Below are 25,604 nucleotides of genomic sequence, written 5' to 3' on the forward strand. Positions count from 1 at the left end.
GTCTTCCTGAGCGAGAGGACATGGGTCTTTATCTGTTCTGCTTTAATTTCCACTTTAAGGTCTTCCGTCCACTTTCTGGACAAGTCTTGATGGTCCAGTTCTCTAACATGGTCTTTTATATGGTGATGATAATAAGAGAGCGGCACCTTTTGTTGCGATTCTACTGAAAATGCATCAGATAGCTCCTCCTGTACATCTTCTGTAAGTGAGTCCCAAGGCAGAGAGTGTACATAATGTTTGAGCTGTGTATAGAAAAATTGATCTTTCTCCAGCACCCCGAATTCTGCCTGTAAGTCAGAAAACTGTTTCATGTGCCCGTCTCTCGTTACCACCTGCAGCAGGTATTTGATTCCACACCTTTCCCATCTCCGAAACGTGCCTTACAGCTTTCCGGGTACAAAGGCCGGATTATCACATATAGACAAATAAGGTGTCACTTTTGATGTAAACTGGTGCAAACGGCAGATCCACTTCCACACTGCTTTTGCAAACGCCATAATTCTGGTTTTTTTGTAACACATAAGGAATGGGCACTTCATTAGTATGTAAATATGTACTAAAATGTACTCCTTTCATGATAGTCATTTCAATGGCAGTGGCCGAGAATTCTTCCGTATTATGAAACCAGTCATTTATATTTCTCATGCCACTAGCAATATTTAAGTACTTTATATTCAGATGTCCCAAGCCTCCATATTGTACTGGAATACATAACGTTGCTTGGGCAGCCGGGCCCTGTGTCCCTTCCACAAAAAGCTTTGTATCATAGCATTTAATTTTCGTTCATCTCTTCTTGCTAAATTAATCGGTAACATTTGCATTATATATAACCACCTAGGTACAATCATCATATTGAACAATGCTATTCTTCCTAATAACGATATTGGAAGCTTTACCCATGCCTTCAAGCTAACCTTGGTTTCTCGCAGTAATCTTTGCACATTAATTTCGTATATTGTATCCAAGGTAGCTGGAATCTCAACTCCCAGGTATTTCAATTGGTCTGGTGCCCACTTAAATAGAACCCATTGTTTCCAATCCCTTGTATCACCCTCCCCCACCGCCATCGCATTTGACTTGTTCAAATTTAATTTAAATCCAGAGAGCTGCCCAAACCATTCCATGTGTTTTAATAGCTTTGGGACCGACCCCTGTGGGTGTAGCATTATTAGTAGTAGATCATCTGCATATGCCAGCACTTTGATACTATGATCTCCAAATCGCACTCCCTCTATCTCCTTATCTTCTGTTATGATACGTATTAAAGGCTCTAAGGATATCACAAATAGTAGCGGGGATAAGGGACAACCCTGTCTTGTACCCCTCTGGATCTCAAATTCTTGCTCTTTTAGGCCATTGACTAAGACACCGGCCTGTGGTTCTTTGTATAGGGTCCTGACGGCTTCTAAATACCACCCATTGAGTCCTATGTACTCCAGTGTAGTGAATAGGTAATCCCAGCGGACTTGGTCAAAGGCCTTTTCAGCATCCAGGCCAACCACCAAAGCCGGCGTCTCTCTTTCATAGCAGGCGGCCATAGCTATTAATAGTTTATGTACGTTTTGCGTTGATTATCTATTTCTCACAAATCCCACCTGTTCTTTCCCTATAAGTTTAGGTAAAAACTCTGCAAGACGATTCGCTAGCATCTTCGCTAGTAATTTAATGTCTACATTGAGTAGAGATATTGGCCTGTATGAATCTGCTTTTTCTAGATCTTTTCCAGGTTTTGGTATCAATGTTATCACAGCTGTGTTTGCATACCTCGGAAACCGCCCATTTGCTATCGCTGCCTCGTAGTATTCTATCAATGAGGCCAATGCCTCTGGTGGCAATGTTCGATAATACTCCCCCGTGAACCCATCTGGGCCTGGGGCGGTCCTAGGTTTTTGCGATTTTATTACTTTTTGTAGCTCTTTCATTTTCAAAGCTGTATTTAGCTTTGCTACCTCCTCTGCTGTTAATCTGGTTAGTCTTGTTTTTGCTATATAATCTCTTATTTGTCTATTATCTCCTGCCTGCTGGTCTGAGTACAGTTTCGAGAAGTATTCTGTAAATATTTGGCCTATTTGTTCTCGCGAGTTAGTTATCTTCCCTTGTTTAGTTTTCAGGGCCGTAATTACCCTTGTCCCTCTCCAATTTTTGATAACTCTGGCCAACAATGCCCCCGATTTGTTACCAAATCTCTGTAATCTGTATTTGTAGTACAGCGTTGATTTAGTCTCTCTTTCATGTAGCAGCGTATTTAACGTTGTCTGCAACATCTTTATCTCTTCCAGTCCTGCTGCGCTAGGTCTCCGCATACATGTGCGTCTAGCCCGCTGCAATTTTCTCTCTAATTGCAATATGCTGGCTAGCCTGTGTTTCTTCTTCCGACTACAGTATGCAATTATTTCCCCCCGTATCACTGCCTTAGAGGCATCTCAGAACAGTTCTGGTTGCATCTGTGCATGTTTTGCGTTATGGTACACGTATTCTTCCCATTTTTTACATATATACTTTTGAAAGTGTACGTCTCCCTGTAAGTAGGCTGGGTACCTCCATCCTCCCCCCTTCAAGGTGTCCGCTGGGATCTCTAAGTCTACCCAAATCAGCGCGTGGTCGGAAATCTCTTCAGGTCCCACTTCCGCTGTGTAAACCACGTGAAACATGACCCGGTTCGTTAAAATATAATCTAGTCATGCTAGAGTACCATGGGCCCGAGACCTGTGAGTGTATTCTTTGTCATCGGGATGCAAGACTCTCCAGACATCTGCCAAGTCCAATATTTTCTTGAAGTTGGCAAACTCTATCAGTCTGGGCCCCTGATAATGAGGAGACGTGGGGTTTGTGGTATCCATATGTGGGTTTGAGACTAGGTTAAAATCTCCCACCACCATTAAGCGCGCTGTCTTATGTTGCAGGCAGGCATTAGCTAGTTGTCCATAGAAATCAGGCTCATGTCCATGTGGGCCATATAAATTTACCAGCAAAATCTCTAGGCCCTGCAGCCAAATATGTAATATAATATATCTACCTTTTCCCCCCTTCGCCACTACTTGTGGTCTCCTGTACCCATGGACATAGTTCTCCCCTTTTTTGTGTCTTTTTCTCGTCTCTACCTCCCTACCCTCCCCCCTCTACTTCTAACACCTTCCATCCACCAACAATATCTTGATGGCGGATTCGGACCCCGTAAGGTGCTTGGGACTCCTGCTTTTCACTGCCTTACAAAGATTTTAAGTTAACAACATTTTTCATTCTTAAATCATACAGACCAGCCTGGAGTTTTGTATCCTTTAGGTCTGTCTCTGCCGGCACTCACACGGCCTCCAATACGTTGTTATCTACGAAGTATTGCTTGGCCTCCGCTTCTTTATCGAACACGTGCCACTTATCTTGTATTTGCACTCTCAGTCTAGCCGGGTATTGTATATTGAAACGTATTTTTTTTTCCACTAGACTTTTGCATATTGGGTGCCATTTTCTGTGCTACTCCTGTACTGCTGCAGAGAAGTCTTGAAATATCAAGATATTCCTCCGGTTGTATTTTAGCGTTTCTCTTTTCATCCGGAAACCTTGTAATATCTCCAATTTGTGTCTGTAGTTTAGTATTTTTGCCACTACTACACGTGGTCTATTTTGTATCTCCATTTTTCGTCCGATTCGGTGAGCCCGCTCGATAATCAATGGTCCTAGTGAGTCCGTTAAGGCCAGCTCTTTACTGAGCCATCTTTCCAGCCAATTTTCCAAATTGCACTCAGGTAGTGTCTCTGTTAGACCCACTATTCGCACATTGTTTCGACGGGTGCGATTTTCCAAATCTTCTATTTTTGTACTTTGTTCCTGTAATTGACTTCGCATATCTATTAAATCAGGGCCGTAGCCACATGTATCATCTTCTATGGCGGAGATTCTCACTTCTGCGTCGTCTATACGGGTCTGCATGCCGTCTAGCCTGGTATGGAAGCCTTCTAGTTTACGATCTAATTCTGCCCATTTAGGCGCCCAGGCCTTCATTATAGCCTCCGTTAGCTGTTCCAATTGCATCTCTGAGAAAGCCATAGGCGTTTCAGCTGGGCCGTCGGCCATCTTGGTTTCGCCACTTGCCGGTTTTATTTTTGCGTTTTTAGCAGGCGTCTTTGCTTTTCCAGCGGGTGTGCTGCGCAAATACCGGTCCATGTAATCATCCACTCTAGGCTGGTCTGCTATTTCTTTGCTAGTTGTCTCTTATATCATATATTTGAGCGGGGTGTCCCGGAGCTCTCACACCCTGCTGCTGCTTAGCTCATCGCACCACCGGAAGTCGCTGGTAAATTTTAAACAACAGGCTCTCTCCCCCATCCACCTCTGCGCCCCCCCCCCCCCAAATTGCAGAGCTGGCTACTCCCAGGGAGAGAGTTAGCTGGTAAAGTATTAACAACAGGCTTTCTCTGTGGGCATAGCCTGCCCTGCAATTTGGATAGGGGGGAGACCCAGGGGTGGACTTGGGGGGGGGGGGGACACAACACATTTATCTCCCTCCTTACCCATGTAGGCATGCTAGGCATTCCTTTACTGGCAGGGATACTGAGCCCCACAACCTAATAAATGGACTGCCACCACTCCCCACTGCTTGTTTCTGGCTTTGTGCAACATGCTGGGACTTTTTGCGTATTCTCAGAGCATGTACAAGAAGTCCCGACTGCCTGGCATGCTGCTCTGCGCAGGAAACAAGCAGTGGAGAGTGGCAGAAGTCTATTTGGCTGGTGGGACATGGCAAAAACAAAAAACTGTACATATGTATGTTGTAAACTTGTATGTAATTTTATTATACATTATTGGTACAAAGGACCTCAGTAGCAACCAATTTACAAACAATATCAAAAAAATACAATATTCTTTACTGTAAATTCCAAACGGCCAATTGATTTTCGCACAATGCTTTGGTTGATTTTTGCCACATTCTTGTATCTGTAGCCAACCTATGTTTGCTATTCATTCAAGATTTAACAAATGGAGTTGCATCCCAATCTGCTCTTTTCTCAATAAAGTTATTGACATTAAATGTAATATATGATTTACTGTCAGACTATTTCTCACCCTCGTACAAACTACATTCATTAAACTGAAACCTCTTTCAGCTTCAGCACTACTGACTACAATAGCGCTAGCTATTTTTCTAGCTTTCTGGATAGTTGAAGAAACTGGAACATTTTTTGATTCTAGATTACTGTCTACAAAATCTCGAAAATCATTCAAGTCAATGTCATACTTTAAAATTTCATTTAAATGACACAATTTCTCTTCACCAGCTATCCATGGTGAAGTTAATTCTTCATAAGGCCAAGTAGATGGTTCTAGCACATCAAAACAGTCAGTATTAACAATGCTTTCATCATTGTTTCTGTCTGGTAAAAGACGCAAGTTCATGTGTTGAATTACATTTTCTAATAACACATTCTTTGGAAGAGCAATGAATTTACTACTTTTAGTAAATGGAATATCTTTAAACTTTTCTGACTTAATCAAATCCTCAATTTGAGATTCATGCTTTCCAGTACCAATCCTTAAATTTTCTAAAGCTCTTATGGTACGTTTGATCAATTTGTATGCTTTTTGGATGTTAGTTGATCTTGACTGCAATGCAGTTGAAAGTAATGAAAATTCCTCAAGAATATCAATCATTAAAGCAAGGTCTTGCAAGAAATTTATGTTAGCCAATCTCTTTGCCAAACCAGAATAAGCAGAAGAATGGGGAAAATGCACATATAATGCAGGATATGCAGGTCACACAGCAGTAGCAGCTCGTAAACTACACGCTGCCCATCTTGGCCCTAGTACTCGACCAATTTTAATAATTTCAAGTTCTTTAGCTATAGCTTGTAGCTCAGTTTGATTTTTATTAGATTGGTGATAAATGGAATATATTTTATCTAAAAATATTTTTAAATGATTTACTTGCTTTATTTCAGATATTGAATCGTCAAGTGATAGTTGCAGTCGATGATTTAAACAGTGCCAAATGATGATTTTAGGAAATTTTGCTAATAACTTTGCAGCTACTCCAGACTTTCTTCCCAGCATTGTATTAGCACCATCAGAACAAAATGAAATCAAGTTTGCTTTCAAATATTCAATATCAAAGCCATAGTCATTTAATGTAGACAATAATGTGTTGAAAATGTTCTCTGCTGTGGTTGATACCAATTCTTTTAAATCAACAAATACCATTACAGGTACAGGGGCAGATTGAATTGCACATTGGAGATAAATCACTAGGGTGCTTTTCTTTGAAACTGTAGATGCCTTATCAATTATGCTACAAATTTTGGCATTCTCTTCTATAATATTCTTAAATATTTTCATCTTAATTTCATTTGCAATGTGTTCTGCTATTCTTGTTGCACTGTAACGTGTATGCAAACACCTACATCAACTCCATTTTTCTCTTGTAATTCAATTGCCCCTTCTATATCAGACAGAGGCCTATTACATTTTACTAAACTGTAAATAGTATTAAAAACTTTTACAGTAGCCTCAATATTTTTATTATTTAGTTTATGCACTAAACTGGAAATTGAGTCATTAGCTGATTCTTTTAACAAATCTTGAATTTTAGCATGAGATTTAGAAACGTCATGTTCCCTAATTTTTTTCCGTATAGAAGCTTGCCTAGTGGTTTTATTACTGCCATTTGGGGTTACTAAATATGCACTCCATTCCTTGGACACATGGACATGCTTTCCTGCTGACACCCCTAAATGCTGAACTTTCGAACAATCCTTACAACCAAATTTACTTTCTTTTATGTCAAGACATTCGTACTGTTTTGTAAACATAAGTAATTGTTTCTCAGTCCAACAATCTGGAAATGCAAGATTATCTGTTTTTTCTTTTGACGAACATGATGGGTTTACTGGTTGTTCAACAGATTTAACATTTGTTTCTGCTGGCTTCTCTCTACAATGATTTTCGTTCCCATCATTTTCAGTATCTGTCCTCATGTTCTTCACTTTTAAAAAACTTAATAGATCACTCTGTCGTTTTTGCATTTTAGGGATCATCACAATCTGAAAATAATTTGTTACATTTAAATTTATAAATTTATTTATAGTAGAATAAATAACAACCTACGTAGGGTTACCATTTTGTATTTTTATTTTGTAGTTTTTTTACCCCTGATGTAGCCTGAGGGCGAAACATGGCCACGTCGGGTAACTTGTAATAAACCACTTCTTCTGTTACCCTCCTGTTCTATTTTTTTTGTCTTTTTTGATCTGCTTTTTTTCTTTTGATTTGCTATTTCTGTGGCAGATCTTTGCCTTTTTTTGTTTCTGTCTGCTTTCTGTGAGGCAAGATGTCTCTTTCACCTTGGCGTAATATTCTCAGTTTTACTGATACGCATTTAGAAGATCTTCTACCGAAAGATTGTTTTTTTGAGAAAAGTTCTAATGCTTTTGACCAGATGCACCATTGGAAGGAGACCATTAAACTCAACAAACGTTCAGTCCGTACTGAATTACATTCTCTCACATTGTTGGAATATTGTCGCAATAAAATGATCGCAAGAGGACTAAAAATTAATAAGGAACCGAAGTTGTATAATGAAGATGCGGACTTTTTACTTAAATGGGAAGCAATCCTTAATAAGTGTTCTCTGGACTTAATGATTTTGATTATACAAACAGCGAGCAAGAAAACAAAAAAATTAAAAGACAATCTTGATAAAGAATTGGTCTCCTTAAGAGAAAATGACTTATGTTTTAAAGATCTGTTTGAAGATTTTAATTTGCAATTATAACGATTCAAGAAAGATGTGAAAAGCATGAAATATGATAAATATAAGAGAGATGAAACAGATTATAAGTATAATAATGTGTACCCATGGCATCGGAGAGATAATAGGAATAGACAATTTAGGAATAGAAACATAAATTATGCTGATAAATTTGATAAACAGAATAACACTTTGCAGAAGAGTCCTGTCATTGAACGTAAATCCAAAAGAATAAGAAGTGATAATGAGGAAGTATTTGATCCATCAGCACCCTTATACACCTCACCTCCTAGACCTAACCTTTCAGAGCAGGTTTTTCAGCTAGGGAAAATTTAGAAAAAGGGTTCAACAACAGATTCATCAGTACCACCGAAAGAACAAAGAGGGAGGTTACCTTATTATACGGGAAGGGGACGAGGGAGAGGTGGAAGGAGAGGTCGAGGCAATTCAGTGAACAGACAATTCGCAAACAGACAAACTATGAATCAACAAATGAGACAAACAGAAGATTATTGGAAATAAAAAATGTTAGGCACACAGCTTCATTACATGGCAATATTATCAATTTATCTAAAAGGGAATTAAATCAACATGAGCGTTCAATTCTCAATAAAGGGCTGTCTTTTGTTCCAGCAGCACAATATAATGCATTCAACACATGCATCGATTTATTTAAATTAACTAGGAAATTAAGAATTATGGATTTATTTTTGGATAAACATGTATACGAAAAGAATGAATCTGTAATTATGAAAAATAGTGTTTGGATGCCCCCCGCCCAAATCAATCCCATGATACAAGCTTTTGAACAAATGGTTATTAGGGACATTGAGATTTTGGAAAAAAAAGAATAAACATCCATTCTTTAATATCTCTAAAAATGAGAAGAAAGCGATTGAGACATTGAAGAAAGATAACAGTATTGTGATTAAACAGGCAGACAAAGGGGGTGCAGTTGTGCTATTAGATAAAGATCAATACATTGAGAGACAATTAGAAGACAAACATTTTTATTTACCTTTATCTAAAGATCCAACCAGTAATTTAAAACATAAGATTGATTCTCTCATTGATATTGGGCTTGAAGCTGGTTTTTTGACAACCAAAGAAGGTATTTTTCTTAGAGTAGAACACCCACGCATCCCAACCATGTATATACTCCCAAAGATTCACAAATCCTTAATTAACCCTCCAGGGAGACCTATTGTGTCAGGCATAGGCCCTCTTTTGGAACCACTTCCAAATTTACTGATGTATTTTTAAGACCTCTCGTTCCATCTATTCCCTCATATATTAGAGACTCAGCACACATCATTAACATATTAGAACATCTACAAATTAAAAATAAAGATATCATTCTGGTTACATTTGATGTGGAGTCTCTCTACACTAATATCCCCCAGGATGAAGCTCTAGATGTGATTAGGAAAGCATTATCCAATAGGTGTGTGTTTAGAAGGATACCTACTGAGTTTATCACGGAACTTATCACTATAGCATTGAAAGAAAACTATTTCTTTTTTGAAGGTACTTTTTACAAACAAATAAAAGGTACCGCCATGGGTGCAATGGTAGCACCTTCATTAGCTAATCTGTTTATGGCATGTTTTGAAGAGAAATTCTTGCAGAATAATAATTTCAGAGAGAATATTATGCTTTGGCGAAGATACATTGATGATATTTTTGTGGTCTGGGCTGGTAGTGAATCACGGTTGATGGATTTTTTCAAATGGCTTAATACAAGTGATAGCAATTTGAAATTTCAGATTAATTTCAGTAGAAAGGAAATTTCATTTTTAGATATTAAAATTCAGTTAGAATCTGGTAGATTTATTACTTCACTATATAGAAAACCTACTGATAAGAACAAATTCCTACATTTTGATAGCTGTCATAGTCATGCCTTAAAGTGTAATCTTCCTTACAGCCAATTTTTAAGAGTTAAAAATATTATGTTCAGAGGATCGTGATTGTAAAGGGCAAATAGGAGAAATGGCTTATAGATTTACGCAAAGAGGCTATCCTGTAAAATATATTGAAAAAGGTATAGTAAGAGCAAAACAGGTACATAGAAAAGACCTTTTGCAGAATAAGGAAAAGAAAAATAATGACCAAAAGATTATTGCACTTTATATTATGATTATCTATCTTCTGATATCATTAAAATATTAAGATCTCATTGGCCATTGATCCAGAACATTCATTCTTTTGCAAATAAAGAATTGATGATAGCAGTAAGCTCTTTGAGCAGGGACTGTCTCTCTTTGTTAAATTGTACAGCACTGCGTAACCCTAGTAGCGCTCTAGAAATGTTAAGTAGTAGTAGTAGTAGTAGCATACAAAAGAAATAAGAATTTGAAGGATTTTTTGTTACCATCAGCATTACCAGTCCCACTTTATAAGGATAGAGTAAGGGGTCATTACCCATGCTTAAAATGTTCCGTTTGTCCAGTCAATCTGAAAAAAAAATGTTTTGAACACCCTGTTACATGATTAAAACATTAGTCAAATTGTAAGACTTCACAAGTAATATATGCAGCAATTTGCCCATGCGGGCTTATTTACATTGGTAAAACTATAAGAGCATTTAATAAGCGCATTTTAGAACACAAAAGCGCAATAAAGAGAGAGGTATTAGATAAACCTTTAGTGGCACACATGTGTGAATTTAAACATGATTTTAACCAGTTAAGATTTTTAGTTCTCTTAAGAATATATTCAAATTGGAGAGGTGGAGATGTGAACAAATTGCTATTGCAAGCTGAACAACGTTTGATTTATAGATTTAAGACTGTTAAACCTTTTGGGTTGAATCAAGAAACTGGTCTCTCAGTGTTTTTATAGTACTACCAGCAGATTGCCATTATATACTGCTTAATCCAAAGTTTGTTTAAATCAGCCACCTGGTGGTCAGTATATGTTACTACATGTATCCAATGCTTGTTCCACATCCTTTGCTTGGGAATGTCACATGACAGAATTTAAAAAAAAATTATCCCTGTGTCTTAAAGTTTTTTTATTTTTTCCATTTTTATTTTTACTTATCTGTTTTTGAGATGTCCATAGTATTTAATATAAACTTTTGTTTGGATTAGTGGGTTCTTGTTCTAGAATTCTCTTTGACCTTTGAACTCTCAAAGGGGATATTTAAAGGACCTATCAGAGTGTTTGTTATAATGCTGCCAGTCAACATAGCATTGTGAAGTTTGCTGAGTAAGCTTGGGAAGCACTTATGTAAGGTAGGATATAAGAAACTCCATATGGACCTTAGATGGTGGTGCGTACTGTTTAAACAGCTTGGCTTGCTTTAAATATGTTTTGTCAGTGCAAATTCTAAATCAGTTATTTTTTCTAAGCCAGTTGCTTGATGCTCCATGTCTGTTTGATTGAAATTTGTGTAATCTGATCAGCTTAGTGTTGTTAGCTTTAATACTAAAAAGGGGGGTTGGTATGTTGCCACAGTTGTGATTGAAATAGATGATTGTATATCTATCTATTCAAGTATCAGTAAAGAGCACTGCATTACATGCCAGTTGTGCTGAGTGGGATTGATAAAATCATTAGGGTTTATGTATGTATATCCACCCATTCAATTAGCAGCATAGAGCACTGGATTGCCTATGAGTTTGGCTGAGCGCCTCTGAATCAGTATTGCTACATCCACTGCAAAGTTTTTTTTTTTCTAATGACACAAGTATCAGGGTAAGCACGTTTGGTGCGTTGCAACAGCACAATTTCAATTGATGTTTCTATATTTGGTTTTTTTCATGGCCACTGTGGAGTTCTTTTTAATGATATCATCATCAGGATATATGTGATTGTCATAGAACAGTATGATGTTTTTAGGTACTTTGTATTGATTTCTATTGATTTGAGTTGCTATCTATTAGAACATGGAAACCCACTGATTCTTACTTTTTAACAAAGTGAATATTAATTTCAATATTTTTAGATCATTGAATGTGCATAAAAGACGGCAATTGAGGCCAAGCATTGTGAGATTTTATTTATTTATTTTATTTTGTATTTTTTAGGTGGTTGTATGACTACTTTTAGGGGTTCACTTTGCTTGTTCCACATCCTTTGCCTGGGATGCCTATTAGGTAGGTGATATTTAGTATGTACGGTCATTCAGTTATTTTAGTGTTGTATATCTCCACCTATCTGTCTTATGCAGTTCTGTTGATATACATTTAGTGTTGATATTATTATTTTTTGTTGATATCATGACTTGTATTAAAATTATTGTTTTATTGCACGCATATTTCATCTGAATGTTTTTAACTGATATTGATTTGATATTATATTTTATTGTATTATGTTTTTAGATTTAATCTGTTTTTATTTTATATGATGTGATAGTGTTTTTAGATATGTTTTATTATCAAATATACAATGTGATGTTTATGTTTTATTCATTATGTAATTTTATTTTGTAGTTTTTTTACCCCTGACGCAGCCTGAGGGCGAAACGTGGCCACGTCGGGTAACTTGTAATAAACCACTTCTTCTGTTACCCTCCTGTTCTATTTTTTTGTCTTTATTGATCTGCTTTTTTACTTTTGATTTGCCAAAATAGAGGATACAAAATTTAAATGGTTGCTAATATATCTTTGCTAAAGAAATATTTAATTGTAGCAAACGTGTAATTGGATTTTAGTTAAAACACATCAAACTACTTTTCAAAAAACTTCCTTCCAGATTTGAGTTTGACTGAGTCTGGGGCTGATAACGTAACTTTATTATACATTATTGGTACAAAGGATATGCACATGGTTTTGCTTTTTAAATCCAAGGTAAATCCTAAGGGTGGTTGAACAATAAACTGTGTTGTTTCTGACTTTACTTGTTTTGGAGTGCTTTGGGTCCTCCTACTGATCTGTACATGTGCTGTCTGGAATTTTGGAAGAAAGAAAAGGAAATAAAAATAAAATTTTGGACGTACTGTGTAGAAGTTGTTTTCTTTTGCAATGTGATGTGATGGATGCCTGTTCTGGTGTATGAATGTGATAATCTTTGAATAACTACCTATACTAAATGGCTATGGATTTCTGAACATATGGTATCAATAAAGGACAAACTTTTAAATGCTCAGTTGGGTATATATCATATATATGCTAATCACAAATGTTTCAGACATATCATCTATTTGTTCCCATGATATAACTGAATTCTATTATTCTGTCTCAGTGTATTTTGAAATGTAACCCAACTTTGCTTGGAATGTATGATAAATGTTTTTTTTAAAAATCCTTTATCCTCCATCTTTTAAGACACTGCCTACCTGCTGGATAGTGATGGCACAATGAACGCAAGTTTGGTCCAGTGAAGACTAACTCAAATTAACCTGGCTGTTCCTTAGCTGGGCTGTAGTATTACCATATTGAAAATGCGACCATACCAAGCCTCTGTGGTAATGCTCCACTAATAAGTTAAAAGATTAACTGGATTTCTTGAAAGGATTATATAAACTTAGGATGCATCATCATGACTAAGGACACACACATACGCTTATTTATTCAATATCACAATTCTTCATACAGCCACAAAACAACCTTTTAGGCTAGATAGTGTTCACAATGAGCGCCTTCTATTACCGACCAGACAGAGATAAGAGTTTTCAGTTTTGGCACAGTATAAGTTATCACAAGAACAAAATATAAGAAAACCAATATGGGCTGCATTAGGGGCTTATATAACCCATTTATGTATAAACAAAAGAAAGCTGCATGAAACAAAATATTTATTTTGACTGATAAAACCACTTCCCCCTGGAACATGTTCAAAGCAGAATAATCCATTTGTGTAAAAAGGTAAACTTCTACAAAACAGATGAAGATCTGATTCCATGTGCCCCAATGAAAGGAGAGTTTAATTCTCTACTTCCATTTAATTTCAATACATTCCATCAACTTTATAACACCAGGCTTCCCATGGTAGATTACAACAACAACAGTAAGACGAACCCAGGCATCAGGAAACAGGATATCCTCACTGAAATTTAGCCATTCATGCCCATTGCCATTGCCCTTTCTCTCCCATCCAGAGTAGTGTTCTTTGTTGTTGTTGTTGTTGTTGTTGTTATTACTATTATTATTGCTATCTTGCCCCCCCCCCCCCCCCGTCCCTCCTTTTCACATTTTATGATCCCCCCTGGCTGCAGCTTGCTGCTGTTCTCAAACTAGCAGCAGCAGAAAATGCAATGAAAATGTTTTTTTTTGTCAATTTAAATAAATAAATATTAGATTGCGCCGCGGGGCCTAATTACCTGGCTGGATGGAAGTGATCCAAGAACATTCTTCTGCCGACGAGGAGGACGATAGACTGGTGTGGCTGGCAGGGGTGTGTGGAGGACTGTGAACTAGCAGTGTGTGCAGGAAGCAGAACAGAAGGCGCTACAAGCTCGTATGATCTGGGACGGACAAAGGAGCCAAACACCAGCTGCAGGAGCCGTTACAGACACAGGAAGGGCGCACTCACTGGCGTGCAGGGTGCCGCAGGGGGAGGAAGGCGTCGTGACGTTGACGGATGGGCGGGACTCAACCGGAGAGATGGAGAGAGAGCGGGAGGAGCCGCTACTGCAAAAGGAAGGGCGCACTGGCTTGGCGGAGAGAGAGCAAGAGGACTGAGGAGCCACTGGGAGGAGACAAGTGAGCCGAAAAGGTAAGGCGCGCGCCGGTGCAGCATGGACGGAGCAGAAGTTAGAAGAAGCCAGGACACCCCATTGGTTTGCACCCAGGCGGTCCGCCCCACCCCGCCCTTGGTACCCACTGGAACCAGCCCAATGCAGCACGAGGAGGCAGCTGGTGTGTGCGGGCATGCGTACCTCCAGCCAGGGGAAAAAAACTTTGTCCTCCCATCTCGCTGACAGCTGAACAACCGGCTCGCAAAATTCTTCAAAAATTAACAACCGGCTCTGCAGAGCCGGTGCGAGCCGGCTCCAGCACACCACTGCCTTGTGAGCAGTTATATTTTATAACCTGTGAGCAGCTATATATCCTGAACTCCACAGCTTCTACCCAGGTAGTAAACAAATGTTTAGTTAGACAGAAATCACCAATGAAATCAAGCTCAGTTTGAACATCATGGAATCTTGGGCTAATGCATTTCACCTAAAACTCAATAAAGAAAAAACACACTGCCTCATCCTCTCATCCCAATACAGTGCAGACAGCCCCACAAATATCAACACCCCAGACTACACCCTCCCTATCTCAGACAACCAGAAAATCCTCGGCGTCACACTAGACCGCAACTTAACACTAGAGAGCCAAGTGAAATCCACAACAAAGAAAATGTTCCATTCAATGTGGAAACTCAAATGCGTGAAACCATTCTTTCAGAGGAAAGCATTTCATAAGCTGACACAGTCAATGGTACTAAGCCACAGACTACTGTAATGGAATTTATGCGGGATGCAAAGAACAAATCCTAAAGAAGCTTCAGACAGCCCAAAACACAGCAGCCAGTCTTATATTTGGAATACACGATTTGAAAGCACTAAACCTCTCCGAGAAAAACTACACTAGCTCCCAATCAAAGAACGTATTGCCTTCAAAATCTGCACCTTGGTCCACAAAATTATTTACGGTGACGCCCGGGATACATGACAGACCTTATTGACCTACCAACCAGAAACACATTTAAATCAACATGAACATATCTAAATCTGCATTACCCAAGCTGCAAAGGTCTTAAATACAAATCCACTTATGCATCCAGCTTTTCCTACATAAGCACACAACCATGGAACGCATTACCAACAGCCGTGAAAACAATGTACAACCACTTAAACTTCTGTAAATTACTAAACACTAACCTGTTTGAGAAGGCATACCCTACCGATCCAACCTAAATGACTGATCTCGGCAACACAACAAAAGCAAAGCACATAATGGCCATAACACATCCATTCCACTGTTCACATGAACTTCTTATTACCACAACATCACTTTGTATTTTTTCACACAGGAGACTATAAGCGACCTCCAGTACTTTGTAAGCCACATTGAGCCTGCAAATAGGTGGGAAAATGTGGGATACAAATGTGACAAATAAATAAATAAATCCTTATTCAGTTACCTGTTATTGCCTGTTACGTTTCCATCTGTTTTATGTAGTTCACTGTTTGAATTCTGTGACAATAAACCTTATTAGTTATTGTCTCTGTTTGGCCTGGACTTACTAATAATCCTGGTGGTTTGTGTTTTGGGTCTGTGGGTGCTTTCTAGGAACTGTCAGACCCCTGGAAGTGTGGCCCCAGTGTTCTTAGAAACTACTGGGGAATTAAGTAGCTGGTGGGAGACTCGCCCAGAGGCAAGCCTAACCCAGTAGGTGGGTGGAAGGGTATGCCAGAGTACAGCACGTGCACAGGCGGTAGTGGGCCTGACCAGTGCTAGGACAGACCCTCCAAGCGGCCACAGGGTTAGCCCCAGGTGGGTGCCAGATGTTCCATGACAATGCAGATTTAGTAAATTTTAATAAATGATAAAGGATAAATGGTAATAAATTGAGATAAAAATATAATGACCAGAAATGTAAAGGAAATCAAAGCCCATAGTAAACCAAATAATGCTTTTATCTTTCAATGTTACATTTAGGTCATGTTTGTTGGATAAAGAGATTAGAAATATATAAAAATTCTAAATAAATAATAATTGTAATAAGGATTCCCAGACTTAGGGGCTAGGAAAGAACCTATTTGAAGCCTATTATTTATACTGGAATAAGCCACCTTCCATGCGTCTCCTCTGCAGTCATGGACATTCACAGCAGCCATAGAGCTGGTATAAACTCTCACACCTAGATTGCAAAAAAATAAAATAAAAAATGACTGTCAATTCTAGTACTTTATAATCTACATGTGTAATTTACTAAGGTGTGCTGAAAAACAGCAAAATTGTCACGCATCTATTTTGGGCCTGAGACCTTACCACCACCCATTGACCTAGACCGGGCAGTAATGGTCTACACGCATACAATGACGCTTAATGCCTGGTTAGCGTCAAGCGTAGTGGACTCGCGTAAAAAATGAAATTACCCTCCCAGGCCACATGGTAGCTGGGCAGTAGTCCAAAATTGATGCTCGCGTAGGTGCCAACGCGGTTTAGTAAAAGAGCCTCTGAATAGAACATGTCAGCTTTGGGAATAATCACGTAAATATGGTATCACTATTCAGTAGAGGGGGTTTTATTTATAGATCACAAAACATTACCCAGCTCTCAAATTATTTCAGAATCTTCTTCAGTATAAACTTAAAGGGTATTATTGTATAGGATCATTCAGATACCTCTGTCACCACCACACAGGCTAATAACGTGAGCCAGGCACTTTTTATGGTGGGCAGATATTCCTCATCGATGCATTTAATTCTTTTAATTTAATTTAACTCTCTTATATGGCATATAGCCTATTTTTCATTTTTTTTTTAACTTTTTTAATACTTTTATATTCAAAATGAACACTTAGCTTCAGAATGTCGTGCTGCTGCACCTTTCTTGTTCATATTTCGCTGCTTTATCCAAAGTCAAAGCCAAATCCTAAGCTTTGGGAATAAGGAATCTCGTATTTTTTTATTAGCTCAGCAGAGCAGGAAGTGCATTTCTGTTTCTATTTCTCTGGTGCCGTACTGCATACAACATCTGGACACTTAATTTTATTTATTTATTTATTTATTTATTTATTGGGATTTATTTACCGCCTATTTGAAAGGAATTCACTCAAGGCGGTGTACAGTAAGAATAGATCAAACATGAGCAGTAGGCAATTACAGCAGTAAAAATATTCAAAAACAATACAAAGTTTGGCATGATATACTACTTGCAATGACTACAAAATATGTAATAGAATATTATAATTGATAGTGAAGGGTAAGGCAAAGTTGTAACATATAGATAGGTAAGAAAGCAGGAAGTGTTAGAAAGTAAGGTGATTGATTTAAAGAAAGTTGCACATGAGGTCAGAGAGATGGTTAAATATTATCTCAGCTAGGGTTGGAGTGGATAAACATGTCCCGCTGCATTATGTGCCGACCGAGTCACTCCTTCTGAGTGAGACTAACAAGTTAGTTACTTCTTCCATTAAAGGCCTGGTTGAAGAGCCAAGCTTTCACCTGCTTCCTAAAGTAGAGATAGTCTTGTGTTAAGCGCAGCCTTTCAGGCAGTGCATTCCAGAGTGTGGAGGCTACTCTGGAGAAGGCTCATTTCCGGGTATCACATCGTGTAATGTCTTTTGGAGAGGGGCCTTGAAGATCAGACGTGGAGGGGCATTTTCGAAAGGTATGTCCATGTTTTGATATGGACGTCCTCGCAAAACAAGTATTTTTGAAACAAGATGGACGTCCATCTTTCGTTTCGAAAATACCATCAGGGATGTCCAAATCCGCACATAAGTGCATAAGTATTGCCATACTGGAAAAGACCAAAGGTTCATCAAGCCCAACATCCTGTTTCCAACAGTGGCCAATCCAGGTCACAATATACCTGGCAAGATCCCCAAAAAAATACAAAACATTTTATACTGCTTATCCCAGAAATAGTGGATTTTCCCCCAAGTCCATTCAATAACGGTCTATGGACTTTTCCTTTAGGAAGCAGTCCAAACCTTTTTTAAACTTTTTTTAAAACTTTTTTAAACTCCACTAAGCTTTACCACATTCTCTGGCAACGAATTCCAGAGTTTAATTACACGATTCGTTTTAAATTTACTACATTGTAGCTTCATTGCATGCCCCCTAGTCCTAGTATTTTTGGAAAGCGTAAACAGACGCTTATTATTATTATTATTTTTATTATTATTATTTATTGCATTTGTACCCCACATTTTCCCACCTTTTTGCAGGCTCAATGTGGCTTACAGAGTGTTATTATGATGTAGTCATTACATGATCTTGAATACAATCGATAGTAGGCTGGAGGTAGATGGGGATTTAGATGGGAAGGTGTTGGGTAAGGTCATGTGAGAGGTGTTTTTTGATGAACCTGAGAGGTTTAAGGAATGGTTTGTTTCATTAAGGATGTCTTTTGTAGGCTTTGTTTAAGAGATGTGTCTTCAACGATTTGCGAAAGCTGGTTAGATTGTCCGTGGTTTTCAGGGTCATGGGTAGTGCGTTCCATATCTGTGTGCTTTTGTATGCAATAGTGGCATATGACTGTATTTAATTCCTTTACCGCTGGGGAAGTTCAGATTGAGGAATTTGTGGGCTGATCTTTTGGAGTTTCTGGGCGGTAAGTCCACTAGGTTTAACATATAGAGTGGGGCATCTGCGTGGATGATTTTGTGAACGATTGTGCAGATCTTGAACTCAATTCGTTCCTTGAGCGGGAGCCAGTGCAGTTTCTCTCTTAGGGGCTTCACACTTTCGTATTTAGTTTTTCCAAAAATGAGTCTGGCTGCGGTGTTCTGGGCTGTTTGGAGTTTTTTAATGGTCTGTTCTTTACAGCCTGCGTACAGGGTAGTAGTCCAAGTGACTTATCACTAATGACTGTACTAGTGTGCGGAAGATGTTTCTTGGGAAAAAGGTTTTTATTCTTTTGAGTTTCCACATCGAGTAGAACATTTTTTTCATTGTATTCTTCATGTGGGTATCGAGTGTGAGGTTTCGATCAATAGTGACTCCAAGATTTTTCAGATTTTCTGAAATAGGAAGTGTGCAGTATGGTGTGGTTACGGTAGGGTATTTGTTTGTGTTATATTGGGAAGTGAGAACTAGACATTGAGTTTTTTCTGCGTTAAGTTTTAACTGGAATGAGTCCGCCCAAGAGTGCATGATTTGGAGGCTCTGGTTGATCTCGTTGGTTATTTCCTTTCGGTCACTTTTGAACGGGATGTAGATCATGACATCATCAGCATATATGTAGGGGTTAAGGTTTTGATTGGCTAGAAGTTTGGCTAGTGGTATCATCATTAGGTTGAAAATAGTTGGTGAAAGGGGGGAACCTTGAGGAACTCCACATTCCGGTATCCAAGGTGGTGATCTGTCAGTATTCATTGTTACTTGGTAGGATCTGGTGGTGAGGAATCCTTCGAACCATTTCAGAACTGGACCTCCGATTCCGAAGTATTCTAATAGGTGTAGTAATATTCCGTGATCCACCATGTCGAAAGCACTGGACATGTCGAATTGTAATACGAGTATGTTCTTGCCAGTAGCAATTGTTTTTTTGAATGAATTCATTGCAGACACTAGTACAGTTTCAGTTCTGTGATTTGATCATAGTAACATAGTAGATGACGGCAGAAAAAGACCTGCATGGTCCATGCAGTCTGCCCAACAAGATAAACTCATATGTGTATACCTTACCTTGATTTGTACCTGTCTTTTTCAGGGCACAGACTGTACAAGTCTGCCCAGCAGTATTTCCCGCCTCCCAACCACCAGTCCCGCCTCCTATCACCGGCTCTGGTACAGACCGTATAAGTCTGCCCTCCACTATCCTCGCCTCCCAACCACCAACCTCTCTTCCCCCACCTGCTCTGCCACCCAATTTTGGCTAAGCTTCTGAGGATCCATTTCTACTGCACAGGATTCCTTTATGCATATCCCACGCATGTTTGAATTCCGTTACCGTTTTCATCTCCACCAGCTCCCGTGGGAGCGCATTCCAAGCATACACCACCCTCTCCATGAAAAAATACTTCCTGACATCTTTTTTGAGTCTGCCCCCCTTCAATCTCATTTCATGTCCTCTCGTTCTACCGCCTTCCCATCTCTGGAAAAGATTTTTTTGCGGATTAATACCTTTCAAGTATTTGAATGTCTGTATCATATCATCCCTGTTCCTCCTTTCCTCCAGGGTATACATGTTCAGGTCAGCAAGTCTCTGCTCATACATCTTGGAACGCAAATCCCATACCATTCTCGTAGCTTTTCTCTGCACCGCTTCCATTTTTTTAACATCCTTCGCAAGGTACGGCCTCCAAAACTGAACACAATACTCTAGGTGGGGCCTCACCAACGACTTGTACAGGGGCATCAACACTTCCTTTCTTCTGCTGATCACACCTCTCTCTATACAGCCTAGCAACCTTCTCGCTACGGCCACCGCCTTGTCACACTGTTTCGTCGCCTTCAGATCCTCGGATACTATCACCCCAAGATCCCTCTCCCCCTCAGTACCTATCAGACTCTCTCCGCCTAACACATAAGTCTCTCGTGGGTTTCTACTCCCTAAATGTATCACTTTGTATTTCTTCGCATTGAATTTTAATTGCCAAACCTTAGACCATTCTTCTAGCTTCCTCAGATCCCTTTTCATGCTTTCCACTCCCTCCCGGGTGTCCACTCTGTTGCAAATCTTAGTATCATCCGCAAATAGGCAAACTTTACCTTCTAACCCTTCGGCAATGTCACTCACAAATATATTGAACAGAATCGGCCCCATCACCGATCCCTGAGGCACTCCACTACTCACCTTTCCCTCCTCCGAGCGAACTCCATTTACCACCACCCTCTGTCGTCTGTCCGTCAACCAGTTCCTAATCCAGTTCACCACTTCGGGACCTATCTTCAGCCCATCTAGTTTATTTAAGAGCCTCCTGTGAGGAACCGTGTCAAAAGCTTTGCTAAAATCTAAGTAGATTACGTCTACAGCACGTCGATGATTCAATTTTCCAGTTACCCAATCAAAGAATTCAATGAGATTCGTTTGGCACGATTTCCATCTGGTAAAACCATGTTTTCTCGGATCTTGCAACTTATTGGCTTCTAGGAAATTCACTATCCTTTCCTTCAGCATGGCTTCCATTACTTTTCCAATAACCGAAGTGAGGCTTACCAGCCTGTAGTTTCCAGCTTCTTCCCTATCACCACTTTTGTGAAGAGGGACCACCTCCGCCGTTCTCCAGTCCCTCGGAACCTCTTCCATCTCTAAGGATTTATTAAACAAATCTTTAAGAGGACCCGCCAGAACCTCTCTGAGCTCCCTCAATATTCTGGGGTGGATCCTGTCCGGTCCCATGGCTTTGTCCACCTTTAGCTTTCCAAGTTGTTGATACACACTCTCTTCCATGAACGGTGCTATATCCATTCCATTCTTAGGTGTACTTTTGCCAGTCCCTCGCAGTCCTTCTCCAGGATTTTCTTCAGTGAAAACCGAACAAAAGTATCTATTTAGCAAATTGGCTTTTTCTTCATCATTATCTACATAGCGGTTCGCTGTATCTTTTAGTCTCACAATTCCCTTTTTAGTCCTTCTTCTTTCACTAATATACCTGAAGAAATTTTTGTCGCCCCTCCTTACATTTCTAGCCATTTGTTCTTCCGCTTGCGCCTTCGCCAGACGTACCTCTCTCTTGGCTTCTTTCAGTTTCATCCGGTATTCCTCCCCGTGTTCCTCTTCTTGAGATTTTCTATATTTCTGGAACGCTAACTCTTTAGCCTTTATTTTCTCAGCCACTTGCTTGGAGAACCATATCGGTTTCCTTTTTCTCTTGGTTTTATTTACTCTCCTTACATAAAAGTCTGTGGCCCTATTTATTGCTTCTTTCAGCCTGGACCACTGCCCTTCCACTTCATGTACATCCTACCAGCCCATCATCTCCTTCCTCAGGTATTCCCCCATTTTACTAAAGTCAGCATGCTTAAAATCCAGGACTTTGAGTTTAGAGTGGCCGCCCTCCACTTCAGCCGTTATATCAAACCAAACCGTTTGATGGTCACTGCTTCCCAGGTGTGCACCCACTCGGACATTTGACACACTATCCCCATTTGTGAGCACCAGATCCAGCATCGCTCCATCCCTCGTGGGTTCCGTCACCATCTGTCTGAGCAGAGCACTTTGGAAAGCATCCACGATCTCTCTACTTCTTTCCAATTTGACAGACGGAACCTTCCAATCTACATCCGGCAGATTGAAATCTCCCATCAACAGAACCTCTTTTTTCTTTCCTTATTTTTGAATATCTGCGATCAGATCTTTATCTAGTCCCTCTAATTGTGTCGGGGGTCTGTAGACAACACCCACTTGGACCGAGGTTCTATCCTCTCTTTTTAAGGTGATCCATATCGCTTCTTCTTTTCCCCAGGTCCCTGTCATTTCAGTCGCCATGATATCATTCCTTACATACAGAGCTACTCCTCCACCTTTTCGACCCTCTCTATCCTTCCTAAATAGATTATAGCCTGGTATGCTTGTATCTCATTCGTGGGAACCGTTGAGCCATGTCTCTGTGATTGCAACAACATCTAAGTCTGCATCCAACATCAGGGCTTGAAGGTCATGAACTTTATTGCTTAGACTACGAGCATTTGTGGCCATTGCTTTCCATCTATATTTCTTGGTATGTGTTTCAACATTAGTGATTTGGGGGTGTCTTTTCACTTTGGGTACCTTCATGTCTTTTTGTTCCAACTCTATTGCTTTTTCCTCTGCCTCAGTTCTATTTTCAGGAGCATTACAGTGCTGTAATGGAGCAAAAGAATTCTTTAGTGGCAACACTTGTGCGGGCGGATGCTTCTGTGTCACATGAGCCTACTGTGAACCATCTGTTCTTATGTGGTTTTATTCTTTGAGGGAGTGATGAGAAGCTATTTTTCTGTGCAGTCCTTGAAGCTGCTTTAATTGTATCCAATTCTTGCATTACTTTACTGAGCTCTTGTTGTAAACTAGATAGCTGAAGACAGATAGGACAAGCTTTAAGTCTCCAGATGATTGGCCTTGAAACTAAAGCACCACAATTATTGCAGAGAATAAAAGTCATCCTGATTGGTTGAAATGGGTATGAACAGGTGTAGTATGTTGGGTTAACAGTCTGCAAGATTGCCTTTGTATGATTGAGTAAGGTAATGAGGTTTGGTTTGTCTATAAATGAGTGGAAAACCCTGGGGTGGGTGGACTGTGGGGAGGGTGGGTGGGATTATAAGTCCCAGTGTGTCAGCTAACTGCTGTTATCAAAGCAATTCTCTAGATGGGGACCAGAATTGGTACAGTCTAATCAAAGATTTTTCAATTGATTTAACTTTCAAAATTGCCCTAGAATATAAAACTTTCCTTCTTATGATATAAATCTAAATATTCCCAATAATTATAATAATAATAATAATAGCAGTTTCAGCAATGTAAAATGCAACTTCAGAGCCTCAATTGAGTGCTATGCAGTTTAAAACAGCCTCTCCTCTCTATCAGAGCTTGGCAGGAAAAGAAAGAAAGAAAGAAAGAAAGAAAGAAAGAAAGAAAGAAAGAAAGAAAGAAAGAAAGAAAGAAAGAAAGAAAGAAAGAAAAGGTTTCACAGGGCAAATTAATTAATTAAGCAATAAGCATTAAATTAAAGAGAATATCAGGTATCTCACCTATAGCCAGAAAGTTGAGAAGTTTGGAATTTAAAGGTCAGAATTTACTTTACTGTGCAAGAGTTAGGTTCAGGGATCCAGTACCTGGAAATTTACAAACAAAAATCCTGACTGAGATTCATGTAGAATTGAGTGTTTGGTTAGGTATTCCGTGAGTTGTTTCGTCACTATGCCTTCCATCAATTTTGTTATGAGCGGGATAGAGGCAACTGGTCAGTAGTTGGTTAGGTCCATTGTGCTTTTCTTAGCATCTTTTGGCAGCGGAGTGAGAAGGATATTTCCTTTATCCGTGGGGAAGAGACCATTTAGGAGTCTGTAGTTTACTTGGTTCGTGAGGTCTGTTTTGAATTGCTTGGGGGCGGCTCTTATTAGGCTAGTAGGGCAAATGTCAAGTTTGCATTGAGATTTGGCATATTTTCTGAGCCAGTATGTGAGTTCATCTGCTGAAATCAAGTCAAAATTGGTCCATGATCGATCGGCTGGATATTCCCCAGGTTTTGGGTCTAAGCATTCAAGGATACTTGTGTACTCAATGGTATTGCTGGGTATCATGCGTCGGAGTTTTATGATTTTTTCCTTGAAATAATTCGCTAGGTTGGTTGCCGATGGGGTGTCTATGCTATTCGAGGTGGCCTGTGTGGTGTTTAGGAGATTGTTTACAAATGAAAAGAGTTTGTGCCAATCCTTGTAATTTGGTCCTATTATAGTTTTGTAGAACGTTCTTTTGGTTTGTCTGATGTTGTATTTGTATTTTCTTTGTAGCTGTTTCTGAGTGTGTGTTCGTCTGTTTTTTTTTTTTCCTCCATGCTCTTTCTAGTCTTCTAACCTGTGTTTTTAGTTCTTTCAATTCTTCGTTGAATCATGGGATTGAGCTTTTCCTATGTGAGGTTCTAGTTTGGAGTGGTGCTATCTTGTCTAGAACTGTTCTGCGTCTGTTGTCCCATTCTTCTAGGAATTGGAGTGAGTCTGTAGTTGTTATCCATTCGTCGGTATATATTTGTTGCCAGAATGTTACATCTACCCGTTCAACTCCACTCATTATTTTATAGACCTCTATCATATCTCCCCTCAGCCTCATAGGGAAGTCGTCCCATCCCCTTTATCATTTTTGTTGCCCTTCTCTGCACCTTTTCTAATTCCAATATATCTTTTTTGAGATGCAGCGACCAGAATTGAACACAATATTCGAGGTGCGGTCGTCCCTAGACTTGGTCGTTTCTGATTTTCGGCGATAATCGAAACCCAAGGACGTCCATCTCAGAAATGACCAGATGAGAGCCATTCGGTCGTGGGAGGAGCCAGCATTTGTAGTGCACTGGTCCCCCTCACATGCCAGGACACCAACCAGGCACCCTAGGGGGCACTGCAGTGGACTTCATAAATTGCTCCCAGGTTCATTGTTCCCTTACCTTGTGTGCTGAGCCCCCCAACCTCCCCCCAAAACCCACTACCCACAACTGTACACCACTACCATAGCCCTTACAGGTGAAGGGGGGCACCTACACGTGGGTACAGTGGGTTTCTGGTGGGTCTTGGAGGGCTCGCTGTTTCCTCCACAAACGTAACAGGTCGGGAAGG

General features: G+C 39.6%; 1 protein-coding gene and 1 pseudogene across 1 annotated transcript in view; one reads left to right on the forward strand and one right to left on the reverse strand.

Annotated features, from left to right (window-relative positions):
• Window positions 1-4,861: 4,861 nt before the first annotated feature.
• Window positions 4,862-7,080, reverse strand: LOC115465005 (annotated as a pseudogene).
• A 9,790-nt stretch (window positions 7,081-16,870) lies between these two features.
• LOC115464591 (vomeronasal type-2 receptor 26-like) overlaps window positions 16,871-25,604 on the forward strand; it is a 38,419-nt gene continuing 29,685 nt past the window's right edge. Inside the window, exon 1 of the mRNA XM_030194954.1 lies at window positions 16,871-16,893. Coding sequence (XP_030050814.1) covers window positions 16,871-16,893 — 23 coding nt within the window. The remainder of the gene's footprint in view (window positions 16,894-25,604) is intronic.

Source organism: Microcaecilia unicolor, chromosome 3 (assembly GCF_901765095.1).
Source record: "Microcaecilia unicolor chromosome 3, aMicUni1.1, whole genome shotgun sequence".
NCBI lineage: Eukaryota > Metazoa > Chordata > Amphibia > Gymnophiona > Siphonopidae > Microcaecilia > Microcaecilia unicolor.